The sequence below is a fragment of the Diplotaxodon limnothrissa genome, linkage group LG7, assembly GCF_057381915.1.
Source record: "Diplotaxodon limnothrissa isolate DT_005_m linkage group LG7, D_limnothrissa_male_GT1.1, whole genome shotgun sequence".
NCBI classification, from domain to species: domain Eukaryota; kingdom Metazoa; phylum Chordata; class Actinopteri; order Cichliformes; family Cichlidae; genus Diplotaxodon; species Diplotaxodon limnothrissa.
The window spans coordinates 52,311,004-52,333,789 of record NC_140602.1 but is presented as its reverse complement, the minus strand read 5'-3'; the positions used below and the strand labels follow the sequence as shown (position 1 = coordinate 52,333,789).

At 42.2% G+C, this 22,786-nt stretch overlaps 1 protein-coding gene across 2 annotated transcripts in view; it reads right to left on the bottom strand.

The window, feature by feature from the left end:
• Positions 1–1,098: 1,098 nt before the first annotated feature.
• The window catches only part of col27a1a (collagen, type XXVII, alpha 1a), a 64,269-nt gene continuing 42,581 nt past the window's right edge, over positions 1,099–22,786 (bottom strand). For both annotated transcript variants that reach the window (XM_085358408.1, XM_085358409.1), the window contains 43 exons: positions 21,326–21,379; positions 21,187–21,240; positions 20,528–20,581; positions 20,325–20,369; positions 18,518–18,571; positions 18,354–18,398; positions 18,216–18,269; positions 18,068–18,121; positions 16,029–16,082; positions 15,328–15,381; positions 10,462–10,515; positions 10,212–10,256; positions 9,721–9,765; positions 9,477–9,530; positions 8,386–8,439; positions 8,022–8,075; positions 7,863–7,916; positions 7,631–7,684; positions 7,415–7,522; positions 7,279–7,332; positions 7,069–7,176; positions 6,919–6,972; positions 6,766–6,819; positions 6,517–6,573; positions 6,355–6,408; positions 6,222–6,275; positions 6,070–6,123; positions 5,429–5,482; positions 5,123–5,230; positions 4,804–4,911; positions 4,390–4,497; positions 4,233–4,286; positions 3,475–3,537; positions 3,347–3,400; positions 3,226–3,261; positions 3,081–3,098; positions 2,934–2,969; positions 2,808–2,834; positions 2,659–2,709; positions 2,408–2,576; positions 2,214–2,323; positions 1,894–2,112; positions 1,099–1,765 (listed from right to left, as the gene is read on the bottom strand). In XM_085358408.1, the coding sequence (XP_085214534.1) occupies positions 1,619–1,765; positions 1,894–2,112; positions 2,214–2,323; positions 2,408–2,576; positions 2,659–2,709; positions 2,808–2,834; positions 2,934–2,969; positions 3,081–3,098; positions 3,226–3,261; positions 3,347–3,400; positions 3,475–3,537; positions 4,233–4,286; positions 4,390–4,497; positions 4,804–4,911; positions 5,123–5,230; positions 5,429–5,482; positions 6,070–6,123; positions 6,222–6,275; positions 6,355–6,408; positions 6,517–6,573; positions 6,766–6,819; positions 6,919–6,972; positions 7,069–7,176; positions 7,279–7,332; positions 7,415–7,522; positions 7,631–7,684; positions 7,863–7,916; positions 8,022–8,075; positions 8,386–8,439; positions 9,477–9,530; positions 9,721–9,765; positions 10,212–10,256; positions 10,462–10,515; positions 15,328–15,381; positions 16,029–16,082; positions 18,068–18,121; positions 18,216–18,269; positions 18,354–18,398; positions 18,518–18,571; positions 20,325–20,369; positions 20,528–20,581; positions 21,187–21,240; positions 21,326–21,379 (2,895 nt within the window). In that variant the 3' untranslated portion in view covers positions 1,099–1,618. The remainder of the gene's footprint in view (positions 1,766–1,893; positions 2,113–2,213; positions 2,324–2,407; positions 2,577–2,658; positions 2,710–2,807; positions 2,835–2,933; positions 2,970–3,080; positions 3,099–3,225; positions 3,262–3,346; positions 3,401–3,474; positions 3,538–4,232; positions 4,287–4,389; positions 4,498–4,803; positions 4,912–5,122; positions 5,231–5,428; positions 5,483–6,069; positions 6,124–6,221; positions 6,276–6,354; positions 6,409–6,516; positions 6,574–6,765; positions 6,820–6,918; positions 6,973–7,068; positions 7,177–7,278; positions 7,333–7,414; positions 7,523–7,630; positions 7,685–7,862; positions 7,917–8,021; positions 8,076–8,385; positions 8,440–9,476; positions 9,531–9,720; positions 9,766–10,211; positions 10,257–10,461; positions 10,516–15,327; positions 15,382–16,028; positions 16,083–18,067; positions 18,122–18,215; positions 18,270–18,353; positions 18,399–18,517; positions 18,572–20,324; positions 20,370–20,527; positions 20,582–21,186; positions 21,241–21,325; positions 21,380–22,786) is intronic.

Below are 22,786 nucleotides of genomic sequence, written 5' to 3'. Positions count from 1 at the left end.
GTAAAAACTATCTCCACTAGTGTGTCTCTACACTTAATACATACACCTGTGGGAGAGAAGGGGCTTTGTACAGAGAAAACAATTTTAGCCTTAAAAAATACTTCAAATGCTGAGATTTATGCGGGCATGCAAAAGCAGAAATGTTTTTGGGTTTTTTTCAGTAATAAGCTCTCTAATACACCTACAATTGCAGCACTGAACACATTTACATAAATGACAGATGACTGACTTTATGGGAATTCTGTAGTGCTAGATGGGATATCGCTATTATAGTGCATTATACAGCTATGGCAATATTTTTTGATTTGTTTAAGCATGCAAACACTATAAACATTGGGATATTTTTGCACAGTGGTGTAAATACAGCACTATGGCTAGCACTTTAAACAGTTTACCTAGCACCAGGCAGTAGAGCGACGACAGGCTTAGAAATGGAGGTTGATTTGGATTCCTGTATTCACACTACTCTCTCATGTGGCTCAGTTCCCCTCTAAAGATTGCTGTATAGGTGGGGTAGGAGAGGTTTATGACTGATGCTGATTTAAAAAGAACACCTACCTTTTACTGTAAATGATAAATAAAGAAGCAAGGACACTCCACAGTTAGAGAAACACTACTGAGAACCTGAGCTCCATAGTCTCCCTAAACCTGACCCCTAATCTCCATCTAAATTCTCCCTAATCATCAGTGGCATCTGGTCTAGTAAGTATTTAATATACTCCCTGTGGATAGGTATTGGCTTGTGGCTTTGGATGTAATTTACTGAGGGCTAACTGTGTGCCACTGGCTGTTTCCCACATCAGGGAAATCTCCCAATGGAGTAAAACAAATATAAATGTGACTTCTGCTCAATTTAAGCAAACAACTCTCCCTCTGGATTGATTCACCTATGCCGGATCACGAGAAGATGAGCACCAAAGGCAAAAAAAAAAAAAGGCACCCCTGACAAATCCTTCCATATAGATTTAAAACACCAAATTATCTTCTCGTTTTCTATTGCACTTAAAGAATATTATTATTATTATTATTATTACTATTATTATTAATTTACATAAGATATACAGGTATAAAAGTTAATTATAAGCATATATATATAAATATGTACATTGAACTAATCCGGATTACTTTAATTCTTTTCTTCTAGCAGAAATAAATTTCTGGTATTTCTCCCCCAAAAGTACGCTCAGTATACAGACTGTATACAAAAATAAGTTACTATAATGTCCACTGATTAACTTGGCCTTTGTCTCCCTTCACTTAGAAATGTTCTGGAGAGATTTTGTGGCATAGCGCCTTTATTTTCTCCAAGTAAGCGTATATGAGAAGATCCTTTTCGAAGAGCCTGAAGAAGGTTGTAGTGCGAGAACTGCCCTGTTCTTTCTCAGCCCTTCTTTGCCCCCGGCTCCAGCCCGAGGTCCCTGTGCTTCCTCCCTCTGTGTTTGCAGTCCAGGGAGTTTGGCAGAGCGAAGCAGGATCTGTTTGGGGGTTGGTGGCATCTTCTTGCTTGGACAGTGTTTGGCCACGGTTTGGACATGGTTTGGTTGGTTGGGAGATTGCGCCATTCTCCACCTATGCGAATGTATCTTGTTCCATCCGTCTTTGCTCTGAAGACACAGTCTCACAGGAAGCAAACAGGGCTCACTTCCAGGTGGTAATGAGAGCCGGGACTAGCTTTTGGCAGGTTGTAAATGTCAACCACAGGGAGGAGTGTGGGGTCTAGGGAGTGGAACACAAAATGGGTCTGGTGCCAGCGCCCATCTTTTATCTGAAATATTGAAAATATCAGAATTAGAGCAACTTTTTTATACCCACAGTTTTTGGTATGCTTTGAATGCTTTAAATTCAGTAACGATATAACATGTAATAAACAAGATAACTGGATCTCAGTCTTACCCAGCAGGAATCCTCCAAGACTTCTGGCTCCAACTCTCCTCCCACCTCAAACACCTCCCCACTCCAGGCCTTGAATTTCACAGACCCCTGTTCAACAGGCTGATCCTCAGCTGACCTCCAAATAGAGACATCCAGGCAGTGGATGATGATGTGCTGCACGGCCTCTGAGCTCAGCAGGTGGAGGAAGTTCATCTGAACACGACCAACACTGACTGTTGGCTAGAGAAAAGGAGATGGTTAACAAGTTTATTTTATGTGTAACCTTTATAAATATTTTATAATTTTGTGGAAACTGGGGGATATCACTATCTCATGCATACTTTGGACACTGTTAATGGTTTCAGGCAAGTCTGTCCACCTCCGGTAAAGTTGCAGGTGACTTCTATTGTGTCTGACATGCAACCCAGGTTGGGGTCAATCCAGTACGTGCCTGAAAATAAAAACATGTTTTAGGATCATTTGACTATCTATACACAAAACTGTTCACCCTCTGTGCCGTGCACACCATTCTCACCATCATTTAACTTCTGTTCACAGCTGTGCAGGTCCCTGCAGATACGGGCAGGGTTGGTCCGAGTGCCCAGTGGGTTCTTCAGGCTCTGGATCAGGTTACTGAGGTAGTGGAGGGTCTTGAAGATCTCTGCACCTTGGTCCAGCATCGGCAGGTCCATCACAGGCTTATTCTAAAAACACAAGAGTCTTTTAAGTTGTCAACAGATTATAAAGTATAACAATGGGGAAACACTATCAGCATTTTCCACTAACCTCAGTCCTGAGTGGGGTGGGTAAATCCATAAACAATACACCATCTTCTTTCTACATCAAAAAAACCCCCAGTTTGAATTTAATCAGTGACATTGTATCTTCTAACACATATCGGGTGTAATGAAACCAGCAAGTATAACATGTCTTACAAATGACAGAGGGACACCTGGAGGACCCTAAAGGAAATAAAAAACAGGCATTAGGCATTAGGCTTGCATGTGTCATGCAAGCTGGAAAATAATATTTGGTTAAACGCTGAGGGAAAAAAAACTTACTGGACGTCCAGGTGGTCCACGAGGTCCAGGAGATCCCTAACAGGGAAGAGAACATAATTTTTATATTAACTTTTTGTCATTCAAGTCACCACAGTAAAATTAAAATCCATTGTAACAGGAGGGAAAGACGATGCTGTGCAAACATACCCTTGGACCTTGAGCTCCCTGTTCAGAGAGAGAAAAACATATTTTTAGCCAGAATTCTGCAATCAACTCTGCTTTTTGCACTCTTAATGTAAACAAATGGGAAAAAAACAAGTGATAGATATGATAAAAGACAACGAAAACTCACAGTCTCGCCACGATTGCCTTTCTGTCCTCGAGAACCCTGTAAAGTGTACATAAACCAGTGAGTATGCTGAAAGACATCAGCGCAGAGAAATGTCAAAGCTTCTGTCATGTACAAAACGTACTGCTCTTCCATTGGGACCAATAATTCCTACGGGACCAACAATTCCTCGTCTACCCTAAAGGAGAAAAAAAAAAGAATGAGCATTCCAGAGCTTTTTATCAGAATGATCTAAATCATCACGTTACTTACCACTGATCCTTGGGGCCCTTTTGGCCCTCTTATGCCCTTTGGCCCAAAGTCTCCTGGAGGCCCCTGAAAGTGATACATATTTACACACAGCCATTACACACTTTGTCAGTTTGGCCTAAAACATATGTTTACACTAACCTATCTCTGACTATAGATTTTGCTTCATCTCGGAACACTGGATAAGCTCTGATGGCTTCAATATTGAATTGAATTTAGGAAAAATGAGCTATAGTGGTCTTCCCCGCCATGTGACATGATTAGTCACACACCAGTGTTTATTTGACATTTGTATAAAATGTGATTTATAGGTTTATAATAGTACACAACACAAACTTGTGCAAGCACCAACAATTTCAGCTTAGTCAGGGCCAGGAGTTGCAACATCTGGTCTAGACCTGAACAACAAATCAAGTGTAGTGTTAGTTCACACAGGGCACCAAGTCAAGTTCAGCTGAAGTCCTGGCAGATCAGATGATGGCTTACCCTTCAATGATTTCAACTAGGAATTATCATAAAGGGCGTACTGTTTATGCTGCTTGAGTTTGCATTTGCTGTGCAACTGCAAGCCGCTTTGTAACCCACCCCCATCTGAGCTCCTCCTTTTCGTTCTCTTCCTGTCTTAATCAATGTCATTGTCACGTGTTGTCTAAGTTACCTGCACTATTCTGTCCTCATCTAGATAATAATGACTGTGTACTGTAAATGAACTGCCTTAAATATGTGTGGAAAATTTTATTAGTGTTTTGTTGTACACGTACCCTTGGTCCAAAAACTCCCAGAACTCCTGGAAAACCTGACTCTCCTGTGTCACCCTGAGTGAGAATTTAATGAAGAATTAATTTAAAAGGAAAATTAAATATAACTCAACATCTACTCCTTGTTATGTATACTACTGTATCTGTTGCTGACACTCACAGGTTGTCCTTTAGGTCCTTTGTCGCCCTGTGGCCCTGGCAATCCCATTCCACCTTTGAAGCCTCTTTTTCCGGGAGGTCCACTCTGACCCGGAAGACCCCGCTCACCCTGAATGGATGAATGACTGCATTTTTATTAAGGCTGTCATACTGTACTAGTATAGTATATTCCATCCATCCATTCGCTTCCGCTTATCCTTTTCAGGGTCGCGGGGGGCGCTGGAGCCTATCCCAGCTGTCATAGGGCAAGAGACGGGGTACGCTCTGGACTGGTCGCCAGTCTGTCACAGAGCCAACACACAGGGACAGACAACCATTCGCACTCACATTCATTCACACATTCACACAGTATATTGTACTAGTATATTCCTTATTTGAGGTAGCTATTGCTAATTGAAAAGAATATCCCTCCTACCTTTGGTCCAAAAGCTCCCTGATCTCCTGGGAGTCCTGGAACGCCAGTTTTACCACGCAAGCCAGCTTTTCCAGGAAGACCAGCCTCCCCATCGTCACCATGCTCTCCCTAGATTCATTTTGAGAAGGTAAAATGAGGAAGAAGAACATGTTTAACTGAGCTGATAAAATAAACAAGGTTTTATCCTGGCATTAAGAAGACAAAATTCAAAAGCAAATTCATCAGGCTGTTTCGCATCTTTTAAACTCATTTCCTGGATGGAAACAGGATTTAATGGCCACTAATGAAATTAATAATATGATTTCCTTGATCATCTCACCGGGATTCCTTTACTGCCATCTTTTCCTGGGACTCCATCCACCCCGGGTACACCCTCCTGACCTTCTCGGCCCACCACACCTCTAGGACCAGGAGGACCACCTACACCCTACAGAGCAGAGCAGGCTCATCAAATAACTACAGCAAATCCTGTGAAATGCATCATTTAAGCTCATTTTACTTGACAATGAAGACAATCCATTTTACCGAAAACACATTTTTTCTAGACAGATAATTTGCAAAAATGTTTCTTTTTAATTAAACACTAAATGAACCTGCTGTGGGTGTATGAAAACAAGTCACTTACTTCTGGTCCTCTGGCTCCTTTTGGTCCTGGCTGACCCTGTTTGCCTTTCTGACCCTTAAGAATGAGAGATAGAAAGTTTTAAGTGTGCAGTTACTGAACAGGTATTGATTATTAAAGGTGTGTACTGACATTTTTAAAACACATCTCTGGTAATATTAAATGCTTACTGGGATGATCTTTTGTTGTTAGCCCACATTGCACAGTGCTGTACTCTTTGGTAAATTTTTCTGATCATGCACAACATCAGCTCATTTTTCAACTTTTGCAGAAACCTGCTGATCCTTTTGCAGCTATTTATGTCTCTATATAAATAGAGTTAATATGATGCGCATTTATATGAGGTAATTACTTTTTATGCACTGAACTAGCATCCTATATTTTTATTAGCAAAACTGTTCACATTATTTATTCCAGTAATGGAGTAAGTACTCCATCCTACCACCTCCCTACACCAAAGTGCCAAAATGTTACAAATATGTCATTTAAAAATTGTACATTGATAGTTGCATTTTATATTAGCTTTGTATGTCAAAGGACCCATTATGCAGACTGGACCATTTCCCAAGCTGTAGACCAACTGTAACATATCGCTGAGAACCTTGAACCCCACACACATCATCATTTTTGTTTCCCATCCTTACTTGATCTCCTTTGCCCCCTTTGGGTCCTTGCTGTCCTTGAGGTCCAGGATGTCCCTGAAATTGACAACTGTGTTAATGAAAGCATGTAAAGACAAACCAGGTGACTGTCCCTGGTGTTTGTATGCCTGAAAATCACAAGTTTTGGCACTTACTGGCAGTCCGGGAGCACCGGGTCTACCTCGCTCACCATCCACACCAATTTGCCCCTAAAACATAACAACAGATTATAAAACAGATAATCACAAATTAATATTATAAAAAATCAAGTGGAAGGATGGTCCTCACTTTGTACCCAGGATCTCCTGGCTCCCCTCTTTCTCCTCTGTCCCCTGGAGGTCCCTGATAAGATACAAAGTCTATTAATAAACTGAAAATGACACAATTTCTGCAACTGTATAAAAGACAAACACGAGAAAGAGAAAGGAAAGTAAGTTGGGTGTGACTTACCATGTCACCCGGAGGACCAGGAGGACCCTCTACCTTCCCATCATCCCCTTGTTCGCCCTAAGCATAAAAGTAAGAAAAATTTTACCCAAATGTTTTCGAGTAATACAAACTTTCTTGATGATTTAAGCTTTTTTGAAATGCCCCCTGAGTGTTACATATTCAGCTTATTCCAGGGGCACAATAAGGATTTGGCCTATGATACAGTGAAAGAGTAAGAGAAACACGCCACGTAAAGTGAGCAATGCGTACCTTTTCACCTTTTGGTCCCTGAGGCCCTATGGGGCCTTGAGGTCCCTGATGGCCCTGCAAAGAAAGTCGCAAATAGTCATATTATCTAAACTAACTATAACAAATGCTTCATTGTGCTGACTCTGATGTATAACCTTAACAAAACAATCTTACCTCATAACCTGCAAGACCAGGCTCCCCCTGTTGACCCATTCGACCGGGAGTGCCCTATAGAATACAAGTGTTGCATCTTCAATTGTTTTATCTATTAAAGGATTATTACGCAAAGTGCTTGTGATTTACATTATTACTATTCCACCTTACCACATGACCAATAGTTCCTCTGGAACCCTTTTGCCCAACAAAACCTGGCGGTCCAGTCTTCCCCACTGACCCAGTCTCCCCGAGGTGACCTTGATTACCTTTGGCACCCTAAACGTACAGGATAAGAAGAGTTAGAATATACCTGAGCACACAGCATTTGTGTATTTGTTATTATTTCTGAATACTTGTTAGGTTATTTGATGCTAGCACCTTTGACCCTGGTTTGCCTTGTTCCCCAATTTTGCCAGGCTTCCCTTCTGGACCCTACCATGACAAAAGGTTTAGAGTGAGGTTTAAAAGTCTGTGCGTGTGTGTATGAATTTTAAAAGAAAGACAGGTGACTTACCCTGACACCAGTGAATCCAGGACTTCCAGGGGGGCCCTCCTTTCCCTTTTGTCCGGTTTCACCTTTTTCTCCTTTGTCACCCTCCTGACCCATGTCACCTTTTTCCCCCTAAAGGTGCACGATGGACAGCGGCACTCTTACACACCAAAACTAATGCTTTGGTTTGGAATACAGCATGGAGGACAGTTACATCACGAAAGGGAAAAAACATCTCACCTTGGTTCCATCAGGACCAGCCGGACCAGCTTCTCCCTCTAGACCTGGCTCTCCCTGCGCGCGCGCGCACACACACACACACACACACACACACACACACGCACGCACGCACGCACGCACGCACGCACACGCACACACGCACGCACGCACACACACACACACATAAATATATTATGCTTATGAAAGAAACAAGAACAAAGAAGACTGTACAGCATAATTCAGATAAACATACCCGCTGTCCTATTAGTCCCTGCTCTCCGATATTCCCAGGAAGTCCAATGGCTCCCTGACACATAAACACAGATAGCTCTTAAACTTTGATATCCTGTTTACCACTACAGAGTAAAAACATAGAGCACGCCCAGCTAAAACTACAACATTATTCTCTCACCTTCTCCCCTGGCTCCCCTGGCAGTCCTGGTTCACCCACTTTTCCTGGAGGACCCTTGAAAACAGCAGATGACTCTTTGACATTTCATATGAATAATATCTCAACTTTTGTGTATGTATTGGCAAAAGAGAGAGGTGAGAGAGAGGGGAAAAAAAGAGCCCTTTGTTATGTAACTGACTGATTAAATCGGACAGATTGGTTAAATTAAAGAGCGTTATTGATCTACTGGGGTAGGATGAGGAACAGATGCCACATATTTATTCATTTAGTTTTCACAACACCCTTTTTGTGCATGCAAATAAATAGCGTGACCTTTTGCATGTGGAATATGAATCCACGCTTGTCTGTAAGCGAGGTCTCTCACCTTTTGACCAGTCTCTCCCAAAGGTCCGATAGTCCCACGTGGCCCTGCCGGTCCCTAAATGACAAGAGAAATAGAGATGTTTCAGCCTAATTAAAATCAACTAGATTGTCATGTGCACAGAAAGAAAAAGAAAAAGGAACCTCTGGCTGATGTTTACTGTGAGTGTGCCAGTGGCTGATAAATCAGCACGCTTGCAGTACCCAGTTTGGCTCTGAATGCAAAGACTAATTGTGTCACTGATCCAGCTTCTTAAATGCTGATGCTTTGGCACAAAAACTTCATAAATAATGTCAGGGTACATTGCAGCCCTTCTAGCTACAAGATTGCAGCACAAGAAACATAATTGTGAAGAATGAATGGAAAATACGATTTTTCTCTGCTCTGTGGAGTATACAGCAAGAGAAATTATGTTAGTGATCAATTTTCTACTTAAACAGGAAACAGGAGAATATCAGCCTGTAACTCTGTCATATTAATGAAAACAAAGAGGGATGGGGTCTCCAGTGCTGCTGCGGGAAAGTCAGTATGCATGCAAACAGACACATTTCTGAGCCTCTATTTGTGCTCTGCCTGTCCCGCTGTTCAATAAAACAAAGCCACAAGAAGGAGAGCAAATCTTTTAAAGTAAAGACTGGATCTATTATAGCAATAGCAATCACGTCTACTTCCCTGCAAGTTCAGCAGTTTAGCGCTTCTATAAATGCGGAGTTTCTTTTTCAAAGATCAATCTTGTTTTTTGTCACTACAGAACAGATGTGCAAAGAATGAGACAATTCGCCTGTATTAAATGTTTCATTTAATACAGGCGAATATATTTTTAATAGGCACTCAAAAATGTCTCATAAACTAGCTCCTGGCTTATGGGAGCTAACAGGGCTGGGCAGAGTGAACTACTCTACCAAAAAGAATTATTAATATTAAAACTCTCAGAAGAAGGGAGAGGAAGTTTGATGAGCTGCAATGAAAATACGGCAAAAGACTGAAAAGGAAGGAAAGAGACTGTGGATGGTCGGAGATATCAAAACAGGAAAGGTATAAAGATGATGAAGGAATACAAGAGACATATTTGAGAAGATGGAAGAGGTTCATACTGGCTCGCCCGCTATTCCCTTGTCCCCTGGAGATCCAGAAGGCCCCTGGATACCCTGAAAATTTAAAAATCACATTTAAAAATCAAAAGAATGGCACTGCATTTCAGGTGTGATGTCAGATACAGTATATTCAGAAAATGACATCAGCAACTATAAAATAGAGAGAGTGGAGTTTCATGACTTCATCTAACCTTCCTCAGTTGTATTTGTTCTACATTCACATGTATGATTATAATGAACTTACAGAAAATCCTTTAGGTCCGGTTTCTCCTGGTTCTCCTTGCTTTCCCTGGAAAGACATAAAAAAAAGAATTAAAACAAAACGGTTCTACAGTGCGTATTTATAAACTTATGATGTAATAACACATACGATATGTTATTTGCCTGTCTAGCCATACAAACAAGTGTATCTTTGTGAAATCTATTACACTGATTCCTATCATGTTGCATTTACAACCATCTCTATAAATAAAGATCACTACAAGGTACTGCAACAGCTGCTCAGATACAGTAAGTCTCAAAGTCTCAAAACAAACAAAAAAAAAATCAAATAAAATGAACAATAAGTTGTCATATATGTAAATCTAGGCCACAGACTGTGGGTCTCCACACTGTCGGTATCATGTATGTCCTCTAAATTATGCTGAGGTCTCACTCCTCGGGAGGAACATAAGCACCAAAAAAGTACATGAGAGGAAGAAGTGGAAAATCAGAAAGGTACCGCAGGAGCTTTACCTGCGGTCCAGGGAAACCTAATTTTCCTGGAGGACCATCAGGACCCTGCAGAGAGGAAGAAGGATGAGCGCTAGCAACTGTCCAGACACATCAGTTTATTTCATATTTCCAGGTTTCAGAATGGAAAAAAGAAGATGTGTAGCCATTTTTTGTGCTGATCGTTGCTTATTTAGCAATTTTGTTCTCTTATATGCTTTTTTTCTGAATTGTGTCTGCGTGATTTGATAAAAGTATATCCCAGCGTCCTTACCTTCTTGCCCTCTAATCCAATCTCTCCAGCTGGACCGTCAGGCCCTTTCGCTCCCTGAAACACAAGACAGCTGTCACTCCACCAACAGAGGTCACTGTAATACTGCCAGAAAGCCACAACATACTGTAAACAAACATCTCTGTACACTTTGACACCAACACTTACAGTGTCCTGCATTTATCAGGGAAATATCAAAAATAAATATATCTGTGTGCTTGTAGTTAATGTATGTACATGTGCACAGAGGCTTCATGTAAAACTATTTCAATTACAAGTCAGGGCATGCACATATGCATACTGCTCACACTTAAACACACACATTTTTAGAACAGCTGTCTCTTTACTTTACTTGTATCCACCTGTCAAATAATCATTGTAAATCCACTAAAAGGCCTGCTAGTCCTGTGAGTAGTGAAAATAAATAGGAACCAGGCAGTATACCAGCGCAGTCCATCTGCTCTGCACCTGCATCCAAACCATATCTGTTGTCAGCGCTGTGGAAGATACTGGCTCACTAACATCGAGAAGATGCTCACTGACTGTGACTGTGTGACACCACACGGGTCAGTCGGATCTGATCGGATCTCGGTGGCTATAAAGAGTGAGCGTTTAACTGCCCCTTTCTCAGGATAATTGAAACATTTTAGAGTGGAAATCAAAAAGCCTATAACATGACAGCCCCACAAAGGAGGCCTTGTTGTGAGAGTGATTGATGACTGGGCACAGTGGGAGTTTGGCCCATGGAGAACAACGCTAGCTGAAGTGCTATAAGCCTATTATACATGGAGCTGGATGAGCACCGCTCATTAACATTCCTGTCTGGGGTACCTGCTACCCACTGGTTACGTTTACATAGACTAATTAGCTGACATGTACGGAAAATATTTTATTCTATCTAGGCAAAGAAAACATATTTATGCCTAAAACTTGATTAACCACATCAAGAGAGTCAGCATCTATATGAACTGGCCGTCTTGGATGATGCCAAGAGGGAGGGATGATGAGATGACTCTTCAGTATGGAAAACATTAGCAGAGGATTTCTAGTGATTAGAAGTCATGAGGAGTTATTAGACACAAAACGTGATTGGGTGACTCCTTGTGGCTGACATCCGCAAGTTTTACTGGAGTTTTTCTTCTTTTTTAAACTAGAAAATAAAAACAGACACAGAAAACGACAGCAGTGGCACTAACGCCCTACAGACTGATGTTGGCGTGCAGTTTTATCTCCCTCTTTTTTTCCCCCACAATATATGCATGTCAGAAAACAGTCTCTGCAGAGCCAGATGTCACAGTTCACAAGGCCTCGTGCTTCAATCCAAGTAGGGAAAATCTAAAACACATATGCTGTTCAAATGGTAGTTGTATGCAGTCTCATTTCACACTAAGATGCTTTATCCAAGCGTGACAAAGTCTTTGATACAGAGCTGTTACAAAACAGCCTTACTTCATTTTCTTCTGTCCAACGGGAACATTAAATTGCTTGTGTCAGCTCGGACTTCATCGTGCCAATCAGTTTGTGTTTACTTGCTTCATTAAACGTGGTGAATGCTGAATACACTAAAAGCTTTTTATTTTAAAAACTGTTGCTGGGACTGAGCTTGTGCACATTTAGACAGCGGGGGTGAGATATGAGCGTCTGCGGTCGCACACTTAAGATCACAGCTGCTAACAGAGTCTGTGAGAGAGTAACTCCTGGCTTGCTACGCTCAGGTTTCTAGTCTTGGAAGACCCAGCGTACTAAGTCATGTGTGTGTGAATGTGTGTGTGAATGGGTGGATGACTGGATATGTAAAGCGCTTTGGGGTCCTTAGGGACTAGTAAAAGCGCTATATAAATACAGGCCATTTACCATTTACCATTTAAGTCATGTAGCAGCAGGCAGATTTATTGGCAGTGGAAGCTGCTGACATTAGTAATAACTGAAAACACAACTTGAGATTTTAGAGCGTGGCCAGGCCCATCTCCCATAGATTCTTCAGATGAAGAAGCTCAACCCTTTTTTACACCACTTTCCAGCTGGCTCATTGGACCCAAAGCAGTAAAAAGTTCCCAAACTAAAAACAGGCTAAAACTGAGGGTACGTTCACAACTGTGAAGTAAAACTCACCGTAAACATAATTATAGAAATTGTCCTCATTATCTTACTCAGAATTCATTATTATTGCACCTGAAAGCAGATGTTTAAGTGGGACTTCAAGAATTTATTTGCTTCATGGTGTTCCAGATGTCACATTTTATGAGCAACATCAATTATTGAGGATTGAAATTTCTCTTGATGGTATTTATCCAGATACTATTTCAGGTCTTAGTCCCTGTTTGCCTGGTTATCGTCTTTCAAGAAAGCACTCTGGAGTTTTATGTGTTTTTTATTGTTCCCGCAACGCTGAAATTGAAGAAATCGCAGTGTTGTTATTGGCATTATCTGTGTCTGCTAATTATCTGAAGTCTATTTGCATAGAGTTTGTTGCCACAACACTGGGGAAGTGTTAAACAGGTCGTAACAGAGAAAAAAAAACACAGGTGCTCTAACTTCCTCTAGAGTACTAAGCAGTGTAAAATAATGTAACTCGCTGCTCCTATCACTTTATAAGTATTAACTTCACAAGTGCAATTTATAATGCTAATGTATTTACACGAGGTTTCAAAAAATAAAAAATATATCAAAAATCTAATAATGAGATTTTTTTAAAAATGGAGAAAAAGGGCGAACAAGGGGGAAAGAATAGGAGGGCAACAAGTAGGTTTTTAAGGAGACAAAGAAACAGTAAATTTAAGTAATCGGTAAGTAATTTTAGGTAGTGCAGGAGTAGTTTTAAGTAAATTCAGGAATTTCATAGAAAAGGAAATTATTCATGGAAAGTAACTTCATGCACTGCATAAGTCATTTCGTGGTAATTTTGTGGAAAAACAAACAATGTTTCCCTACCTTACATTGTAAGCACACTATATGTATTATGAAGTGGTTTAACTTCCATGTAGTTTGCAGGAAAGGAGCATCTCCTTTCCTGCTCGGAAGCTTGAAGGTTTTGCTTACACAGTAATTGCGAAAGAACAAAAATTAAGTTAGACTTTGCTCCATCATTTTAATGGAATTATAGAATAAGACAACATCCATCATAAACATCAACATAATGAATATCAAATAAAGCGATGTAAAAAGGCAAGATTATCCACTCCATAATGTGGCCTGCACCATGATAAGTAGAGCGTGTTCATGATGTAAGATGATGAAATATTGTTTCTTTTTCTGCAAACTTAGCATGAAATTGCGTACTACTAATAATTGCTTATGCAGTACTTAAATATTGTTACTTATTCTAGTGTTTTTAGTGTAATTTCAAATAAAATCCATTGAATTTCTATTTAATTACAGGGGAATTACTCCCCATTCTATCCCTATACAACCGTTGTAAGAGCTTGGTTTGCATTGCCGGCAATAAGTCAGACTCGTTCCCGGTGGGTGATGGGCTCCGCCAGGGCTGCCCTTTGTCTCCGGTTCTGTTCATAATTTTTATGGACAGGATTTCTAGGCGCAGCCAAGTGGCGGAGGGCTTTCGCTTTGGTGGCCTCAGAATCTCATCTCTGATTTTTGCGGATGATGTGGTTCTGTTGGCTTCATCGGGTGAGGGCCTCCAGCTCGCACTGGAACGGTTCGCAACCGAGTGTGAAGCAGCGGGAATGAGGATCAGCACCTCCAAATCTGAGGCCATGGTTCTCAGCCGGAAAAGGGTGGAGTGCCCACTCTGGGTCGGGGATGAGTTCCTGCCCCAAGTGGAGGACTTCACGTATCTCGGGGTCTTGTTCGCGAGTGATGGGAGAAGGGAGCCAGAGATCAACAGACGGATTGGGGCTGCAGCTGCAGTAATGCACCTAGACCGGTCCGTCGTGGTGAAGAGGGAGCTGAGTGTAAAAGCGAAGCTCTCAATTTACCGGTCGATCTACGCCCCTACCCTCACCTATGGGTAGGGGCGTAGTGACCGGTGAGGTGTTCCAGGTATGTCCCACCGGGAGGAGGCCCTGGGGCAGACCCAGGACACGCTGGAGAGATTATATCTCTCGGCTGGCCTGGGAACGCCTTGGAGGAGGTGGCTGGGGAGAGGGAGGTCTGGGCCTCTTTGCTTAGGCTGCTGCCCCCGCGACCCGGCCTCGGATAAAGCGGATGAAGATGGATGGATGGATGGGATTTACTCCCTTAGTCACGGGTCGTGTTATAAAGCCTCAGCAGTGGCATTTGTGAGTGATGTGTCAGTTTGCTATTAAAGCAGAATAATTCAATCCAATCTTAGTTAATCATTAACATAAACCCTGCTTCCCCAGTTTACTATATTTATCTGCAAGCAGCTTCCAGATGAGCAACAAAAGCCAGATCCCATTTTCCAACCACAACAGAAGTGATGTTGGACTAACAATGACTCGTTCCCATAACCACCAGTTATTGTTCCATTTCTATGGAATGAAGAAAAGAGCATTTGGTTTACATCACCAGAGCTCTTCTAGTGCTCACAATGAGTTCGCCCCCCCCCCCCAAAAAAGGCTGAAACATTAATTCTTCAACTTTGAAACTGCATATGTGTGCAGAAGCACCCGCGTCCTTTAAAACATCTATAACATCAGCTCAGATCCCGCCACACATCACTTCACCTTATTCACCAAACAGCTCTGAAAGCAGTAGCACAGATCTCCTATAAACACACAGCAGAGGATATGCAAAACAGAAAATGGTGTATATACACACTCTTCTGCCAAGTCTATGATCTGTTCTCAAGGCTGGGATCTGTGACACCGTGACTGCAGAACGCCAGTCAACACCTAAGCTGCAAAGAAAAAACCCCCCAACTAAACTCACGTGAACCTTTCGACTTACCCGCAAGCCTTTAGGCCCTCTGGTACCAGTTGGCCCAGTCGCTCCAGGAGGGCCCTGATAAACAAAGGAAAATGGGGGATAAAGAGAAAACAAGGGGGAGGGACAGAGATAAAACAAAGGTTTACACTGACAGACCACAGAGCCCCCTGGCTGTTGACCTTGCAGGGCAGCCTGACCTCGGGAACATACTATAGGGTTTGTTGTTAGATCTGTCACTCACATCAATTAAAGGGTCTGCTCTGGAATCCTGTCCTGCTGCACCCCAAACCCCCCGTATTTATATTTGTTTTGGTGGCTCAGTGGCCCCTGCTTTCAACCAATGATTGGCCCGCTGTCAAAGCCGGCCACGGCAAAGAACGGGGGGCAGGGGAAGCTTCTAATTGGTTATAGGTGTTGGGCTTTTGACTGACAGGAGGGTAATGCACATTCGGCGGGAGGCTGCCAGGTTTTATAATGCTCAGAGAAACCTACAGAATGTGGGTAACTAAAATTACTTAAAATATAATCTACGAATGAATGAAATTAAAATACTTTAAAAAAAATAAGAAAAAGTTAATTGATTAATATTTCAAATGTCTATGAAACAGACACTTACTATTGTTAGTAACCACTCACTGTCACCACTATGATTAGAGAGGATCATATACAACTATGAATGAGTAAAAAGAAAGTGCAAAATATGCAAAAGGATGGTGACTTACTGGTCTTCCTTGTGGTCCAGTAGGTCCGGCCTCACCTGGTCCCCCCGGGTGACCCTGGTGTGCAAACATAGATAAACATAAACTCAGTACATCGATTACAACTGATACACATCAGGAAAAAACACAAAAACAACACAAAATGATGATATTCTGACACTTTCACCTATTACAAAGCAAGTTTATTTAAGCAGAAAGGTGTTGACATAAAGGCCAAACTCATTCTCCAAATTGCACTGAGATGTGTTTGAGGCAATAAATTGTCCATCTTTCACACCCTCATTGGTAGTTCAAACATACATCTGGAGAAAAGCTCTGTCCGCTGGAAAATACGTTTTATGTAACGATGAAAGAGAAAGCGGAACAGAAAGAAAATAGACAGCATGAGGTGATGATTTTATGTAGGAAAACATACTACTTTTGGCTGCTTTTCTCTCTCTCTTATTTTTTTTTTTTATAGTAGCTCGTTTTTGGCCAGGCCATTTGTAAAAGCATAACTATATAATGGGGAGTACTTCAGTCAGAACTACTCAAGACAGCCGAGTGCAATAAAAATCTATCCAATACACAAACTTATAGCACAGTAGGCGGTTCTGATGTCATGCAGGAATAAAACAAAGAAGCCTACAGTATGAGCACTCTGTTAGTGACTATAGATGTCTGCTGGTCAGCTCCCCTCACATTGTATGATGCAGACTTTTCCAGAGGGTCTGTTTCTGTTTTGTAGCTGGCCAACACAGAACTTCCTTGTGAGTGAGTATGTGTGTGTGTGGTGAAGTCCTCTGAGAAATCTAACTGGCTGTCAGCCAGCAGGAAAACCTTCTCTGCTTGAGCAACAATGATGACTAAATTCTTATCCACTCCGGCAAGTCGCATACATTAGACAAGTCCGTAAAAGACCCTACACGATAAAGAGTCGACGAACTCTGTTTGAAAGAGCAGGTTAAGCTAAGTTATCCTTTATTGATCTTCCTCTCAACGCTCAACGCATCCTCAGTATTCAGAGCAGCGTGCAGCCACTGTGTGGAGCTCTAAGCCGGCACCTCAGTCAAATCCCTTTGGGAGAGTTTATCTTGTGATATTTTCGATGGCATTTTGAACTTAGGACCTGAGGCGACAGTACTAACCACTGAGCAGAGATGTCAGACTAATTTTAGTTCCTGGGCCACATACAGACCAATGTGATCTCAAGCGTGCCAGGCCAGTGAAACCATTGCATAACAAACTATAAAAAAAACAAAACATCTCTAAATGTTACCCTTTCTTTTAATATAATGGACTACAATCACTGACAATGAATAAACCGGCCATTTCCCCAGTGACTGTCTCACTCCACTGTCATTATAAAGAAAGGCTACTGTAATAACGTTTAAACTCTGCAAAATCCTACATTGGTTCAGACTGGATTCCTTTGGTGGGCCTGTTCTGGCCTGCGGTCTGTATGTTTGACACCCCTGGGGTAAAAGAAAGTGTACAACACTGAGGGAATTACTCAGAGGTCCTGCAGACGGTAGAGAAATTATCAAGCGATGTCTGAAAAAAAACCCCAATATCCTCTTTCTATTTTTGTGTTTTCTTTTGAAAAATTTCCAGCAGGACTGTCAGCACTTTTCTGACCATTAATACCATCACAGAGGTAAAATATCACAACGGATTCACTGGAATTATTTCCACCTTTGTTTGAATGAATATTACAAGCTCTGTTCCCCAGTTAAAGCCCTCTTGTCAATTGCCAAACCACTGCTTAGAATACAGGGTTTAAAGCTGCCTGAACTGTGACGACTGAGCTGTGCTTTGAGGAAAAAAAACCAACATATTCTGTCATATTCTTGTGGTACATGTGTGCTTAATCCCTCACAGCACTATATTCCCATGGGAATAACAGACACAGTTTAATCTAAAATGACCATTTCTTAGGATTTTTAACAAAGACAAGATACCTTCTTTGGAAATGTAATCTTGAGGTCACGTTTTAACAGACTCAAACGTCATTCTTTCTCAGTGTGAAAGCCCTCCACACTCTAGCTGTCATTCTGTCTTACCGTTGGTCCCTTTTCTCCAGGTGGTCCAGGAAGGCCCATCTCCCCTCGATCTCCCTAAAATTGCACAAGTCCAGTGTTTTCTCTTCAACGTGATCTTGTAAAGACTATTGAAATAAATTCATGGGAAAAAACCCCCGCAAATTATTACCTTCTCTCCTGCCAGTCCCGCCTCTCCCACAGGTCCAATGAAGCCCACCAAGCCCTGAAACATGTTGAATGGATGAATTAATAGATGTTTGAATTAATGAATTGGTAAAAAGCAGCCAAGCCGCCAAGGGTTTCTTACTCTCTCTCCCATGGGTCCAACTTTTCCAGTGATGCCGGCCTCTCCCTGCAGAGAGAAATATGCAATTACTTAAAAGATTAGAATAATGAATTTAATGTTCTTCAATGTATTTTGCCAAAAAAGCAATAAAAAAAAAATCATAAATAAAAGTGGGTTTTTTTCACCTTAACTCCCTCTGTACCGAGTATCCCAGGGAATCCTTGCCTGCCCATTCTACCCTGAAAGATTTTAGCACAGGATGATGAATAATGAGGGATGCACTTGCCAGTGAACGCATCATTAATGTTAATCCCAGATTCTCAGCAAGGATAAAGGATCTTTTTCCTGTGAGATGACAGCTTGAGGAGAGAAGCGGGAAACGGTCGGTTCACCGTGCACGTACATATGCAGTGCGGTTTACAGGTATTGCTGACAGTACATTTTGGCGAGCTGTAAAAAAAGTGATAGAATGACTTTTTTACTGGTAGTACCACCTTCAGGTCAGGAATGCCTGAGCCATAGTTTTTCATTGAGTGACTCAACGGTACCAAAGTTTTACTCAGGTTTGCTCAGCTGCTTATACAACGCAGTGCTGGATAAGGCTCTAAGATACAAAGGGTGAAGGCAGATTCTTGCAGTTAATTAGAGATTTCCAAGAATTCTTCTTATCATCTTTTTTAGATTAGAGGAAGATCATTCATTGTGCAGAGAGAGAGACAAATGAAGAGCAAATGAGATGAGGGAGAGGATAAAAAAGAGAGAGGCTAATGCAGCGATACAGAGTGTCAGTCTGTGCTGAAGCTGAAAGACAGCTAGCTGATGAGGTGGAGGAGTAGGAGGACCTGCGGCACCTGGCCAGAGATCAATCACAACTCCCGGAGGAGTCGTACGGCGCTTCCCCTCGGAAGGAGCACAAAAAGGAGGTTAGAGTCTGATGCAGGCGAGTGGGTGGGAGGAGGGTGAGTGTGGAGGGAGTTAGGCTGAAAGAAAGTGCAGATGAGTGGAAGAAAGGATGGGATGACAATTACTTAGGTAGCATCTGAGTTTGTTTTGCTGTGAAGTGTAAGCTTGACCAAATATTTATTCTGAAAATAATTTTTTAAAATTTCAGTCATTTCAAAAATATTTTAATAGTCACAATCACAAATCTTATGCTTCTGCAGTGGCCCATTACTGTCTTCAAGCATTTTATGACACCTATAAATCGTTCCACCTATAAACATGGTGATTGCAATTATTGCCCCCTAGTGGCCATGATCAAGAATTGCATGCACCATGAGTAAAATCTCCTGAGGCTACAGGAGGCTGTGTAAGACACAGAACACAAGACTTCTGACTTGTCCAAAGCAAGAAAAACCCACAAAGAGAGCCTACTTTATCACCGTTCATATGCTCTCTAACTGTGGCACAGCGAATGTTGCGCATGCATAAAGCTAAAGCTGTGAAGTTAAAATACGTACGATGGAGCTGGCTGAGAATTAAAAGGAGTAACACATGATTTAAAGCAAGCCACATATTGATCTTGTATAGCTCTTTCTGTCTTTGTGGTTAGGTTACTGTCTACTCTGTAGTAAAAGTTTAACCCTGGGGTGCAAACACCACGCTAATTTAAACAGTAAGTATTAATTTAGTTGATTGTCACGCTTGGGGACAAATTTAGCCTCACATTGCAATGCTTTTCACAGTCTAAGTGATAGCTCTGTCCCTTCCCCTCCCTCTATCTTTGGTGAGGAGCTTACCACAGATAGAAATAGGATGCTTCTGCATGGGATACAATTTAGACAAACATGCTAAATTATACGATACAACTACAGAAACAGGCAATTATAGCCCTTGTTTTTCACTGATCAAACATGCGCACATTGTGTTGTTCTAACTTACGATACTCTGGTGGAAAGTAATGAGCCTTGTTTTATGGCCTACATGAGACCTGACTATCTTTCTCTCGTATCCTCTATTTTCATAGGAGCAGGTGTTTAACCAATAACTCACCTCGAGTCCTGTTAGGCCCGGTGGTCCAATAGGGCCCTCGTCTCCCTGGAAACAGATGATATTGATCTTAGCATGGCTTATGTTTAGGGACATTAAGTGTTTCTTAGCAAAAAATAAATAAAAAATCCTTGTGCCATAAATCTTTGAATGCCTGTCAGGCACAGTGGGGTCATTCTTATGTGGGTGGCGTCTGAGAGTCTTACCTCCAAGCCAGGGATCCCTCGTGGGCCTGGTAAACCTCTAGCCCCTGGTTTTCCCTTGATGGGTAAAAGACAGTAAAACAATTGTAAAAGTAATTGTAGCATTTACATATGTGTTTTGAGCCACAGTAGCAGCACTGTTATGGGGAAAATGATACGGGTCTGTTAGTTAGATTGGATGGACAGCCATAAAAATTTGAGACAGACAACAATGGGCCCCAGAGGATGAATCCTCATGACTCCGGTGTTATCGGACAGTTCCTTGGCCTGTATTTGTATAGCACCACCAGTAGGCAACGGGTGAAGTGTCTTGCCCAAGGACACAACGACCGAGACTGAACCGGCAACCTTCCGATTACAAGGCGAACTGCCAACTCTTGAGCCACCATCTACTGAAACTTTCTCCAGATGATGTTTAGTTTATGATCAAGTATAAGCAAAAGTAATGCTCAAAACTAAAATAAGGCAGTGGTATTACACCTACTTATATAAATATAAAAACATTATCATCATGTGAATATTAGGGGGCTGGCGTTATAATTTAGCTCAAGAGCCACTGTATCTCTCCCAGTGTTGCTGTGGAGCACTAGCCAAGTTCTGTCCCTGTTTTGAATCATGAGTTAGTTTAGGGACTGCTTAGCTTAGATCATGATTTTACTAACCTTTGGTCCTTCAAGGCCGTTCTCTCCTGGTGGTCCCATGTCACCAGGAAAACCCTATCAAGATTAAAAAGGGCATCGATTATTATTCTGTCTGTGAAATACAGACATCAAATGCAACAACAAAGGAGTAAATACAAACCTCAGGGCCCGGAGGTCCGGGGGTACCATCGGGACCTTTCTCTCCTGGCTTTCCCTGTAAAACAGAAAGACTTGAAACAGTTGGATGTGATAAGAAATAAAAACTCATGCTGAAAATGAGATGAGAGGATCAGTGACATTTGCAAATGTCTGTGCATTTGGGACAGCCAGCAGCTGAGTCCTGTACTACGAAGCAGGATTTGGGCTTATCCATAACTTCAGTGTTACCACTTGTTTGTCTGTTTTATGAATGTGGTTCACTTATTAATGGGGTGCATTGGCAAGGCAAAAGACCTAACTTTTTCTGGAGCTGTCATGGTCCGTGGTCCTGTGTCTGTGGAATGCGTGATGCTCGGGTAGCCACACCCCCGGGCTGGGCCATCACCAGCACACCTGCTCTCCATCCCGGTGATTACACGGAGATCCACTTAATCCGGCGCTGACGGATGCTCCACGCCAGTCCGTAGTCATCCCCACAGTGGTAACCAGACTTCCACGAAAAGTGTGCATTCTCTCCTGCTTGGAACTTTGTTTAACCTGCCTACTTCTGTCCAGGTTTCTACTCGGCGTCTGCTACCTGCCTGTCCTCCGGCTCAACTGGATCTCGCGGTGCTCACCTGGCCCACTCGCCATTCCACGGACTTCCTGCCCCCACGGACTGCCACACTTCCCTCCCGAGCTCCCACGGTTCCGTTCTATCGTAAGGCCCTACTCTAACTCAGTCCTGATATGTTCTCCCCGCTTCCTGGCTCCCTAGTAATCATCTCCCCTTTCTATTGCAGCCCCCCGCCGTCCCGATCCCGGCTTCCTCGTGTCATTGTTTCCCCGGATTTTTAGTTTCTGTTTTGCTCTCTACTTTCCCTGGGTCGCCTTTCGTTGTTTTATTAAAGTGTCTTTTTGTTAGCTCGGAGTCTGCGCCTGGATCCTTTCGTGCCCGCGCACCACGGCGCATGACAGGAGCAGGTTATGTTTGAAATGAGCTCAACAGGTACGAAAGCACTGCTCACTGATCAATCAAGTCTCAGCAAGTTGTCCACATCCTGAACCAGCAATGCTGACCATCACACTACCACCACCATGTTTGATTGTTGGTATGGTGTTATTTATGAAATGCTGTGTTAGTTTTACACCAGATGTAACGGGACTCAAAGCTTCCAAAAAATTCAAAGTTGGTCTCGTCAGTCCACAGAATATTTTCTCAAAAGTCTTGCGGCTCATCAAGGTGTTTTATGGCAAATGTGAGACGAGTCTTTGTGTGTCTTTTTGGTCAGCAGTGGTTTCCTCCTCTCTTTTACAGATGCCATTTTTGCCTAGTCGCTTTCTTATTTTCTAATCATGACCTCTGACCTTAATTGAGGCAAATGAGGCCTAAATGAGGCCTAAATGAGTCGTTGATGTGTTCTTGAAGTAATTTTGATCGGCCGGTCACTCCTGGGAAGCTTCACCACTGTTTCAAGTTGTG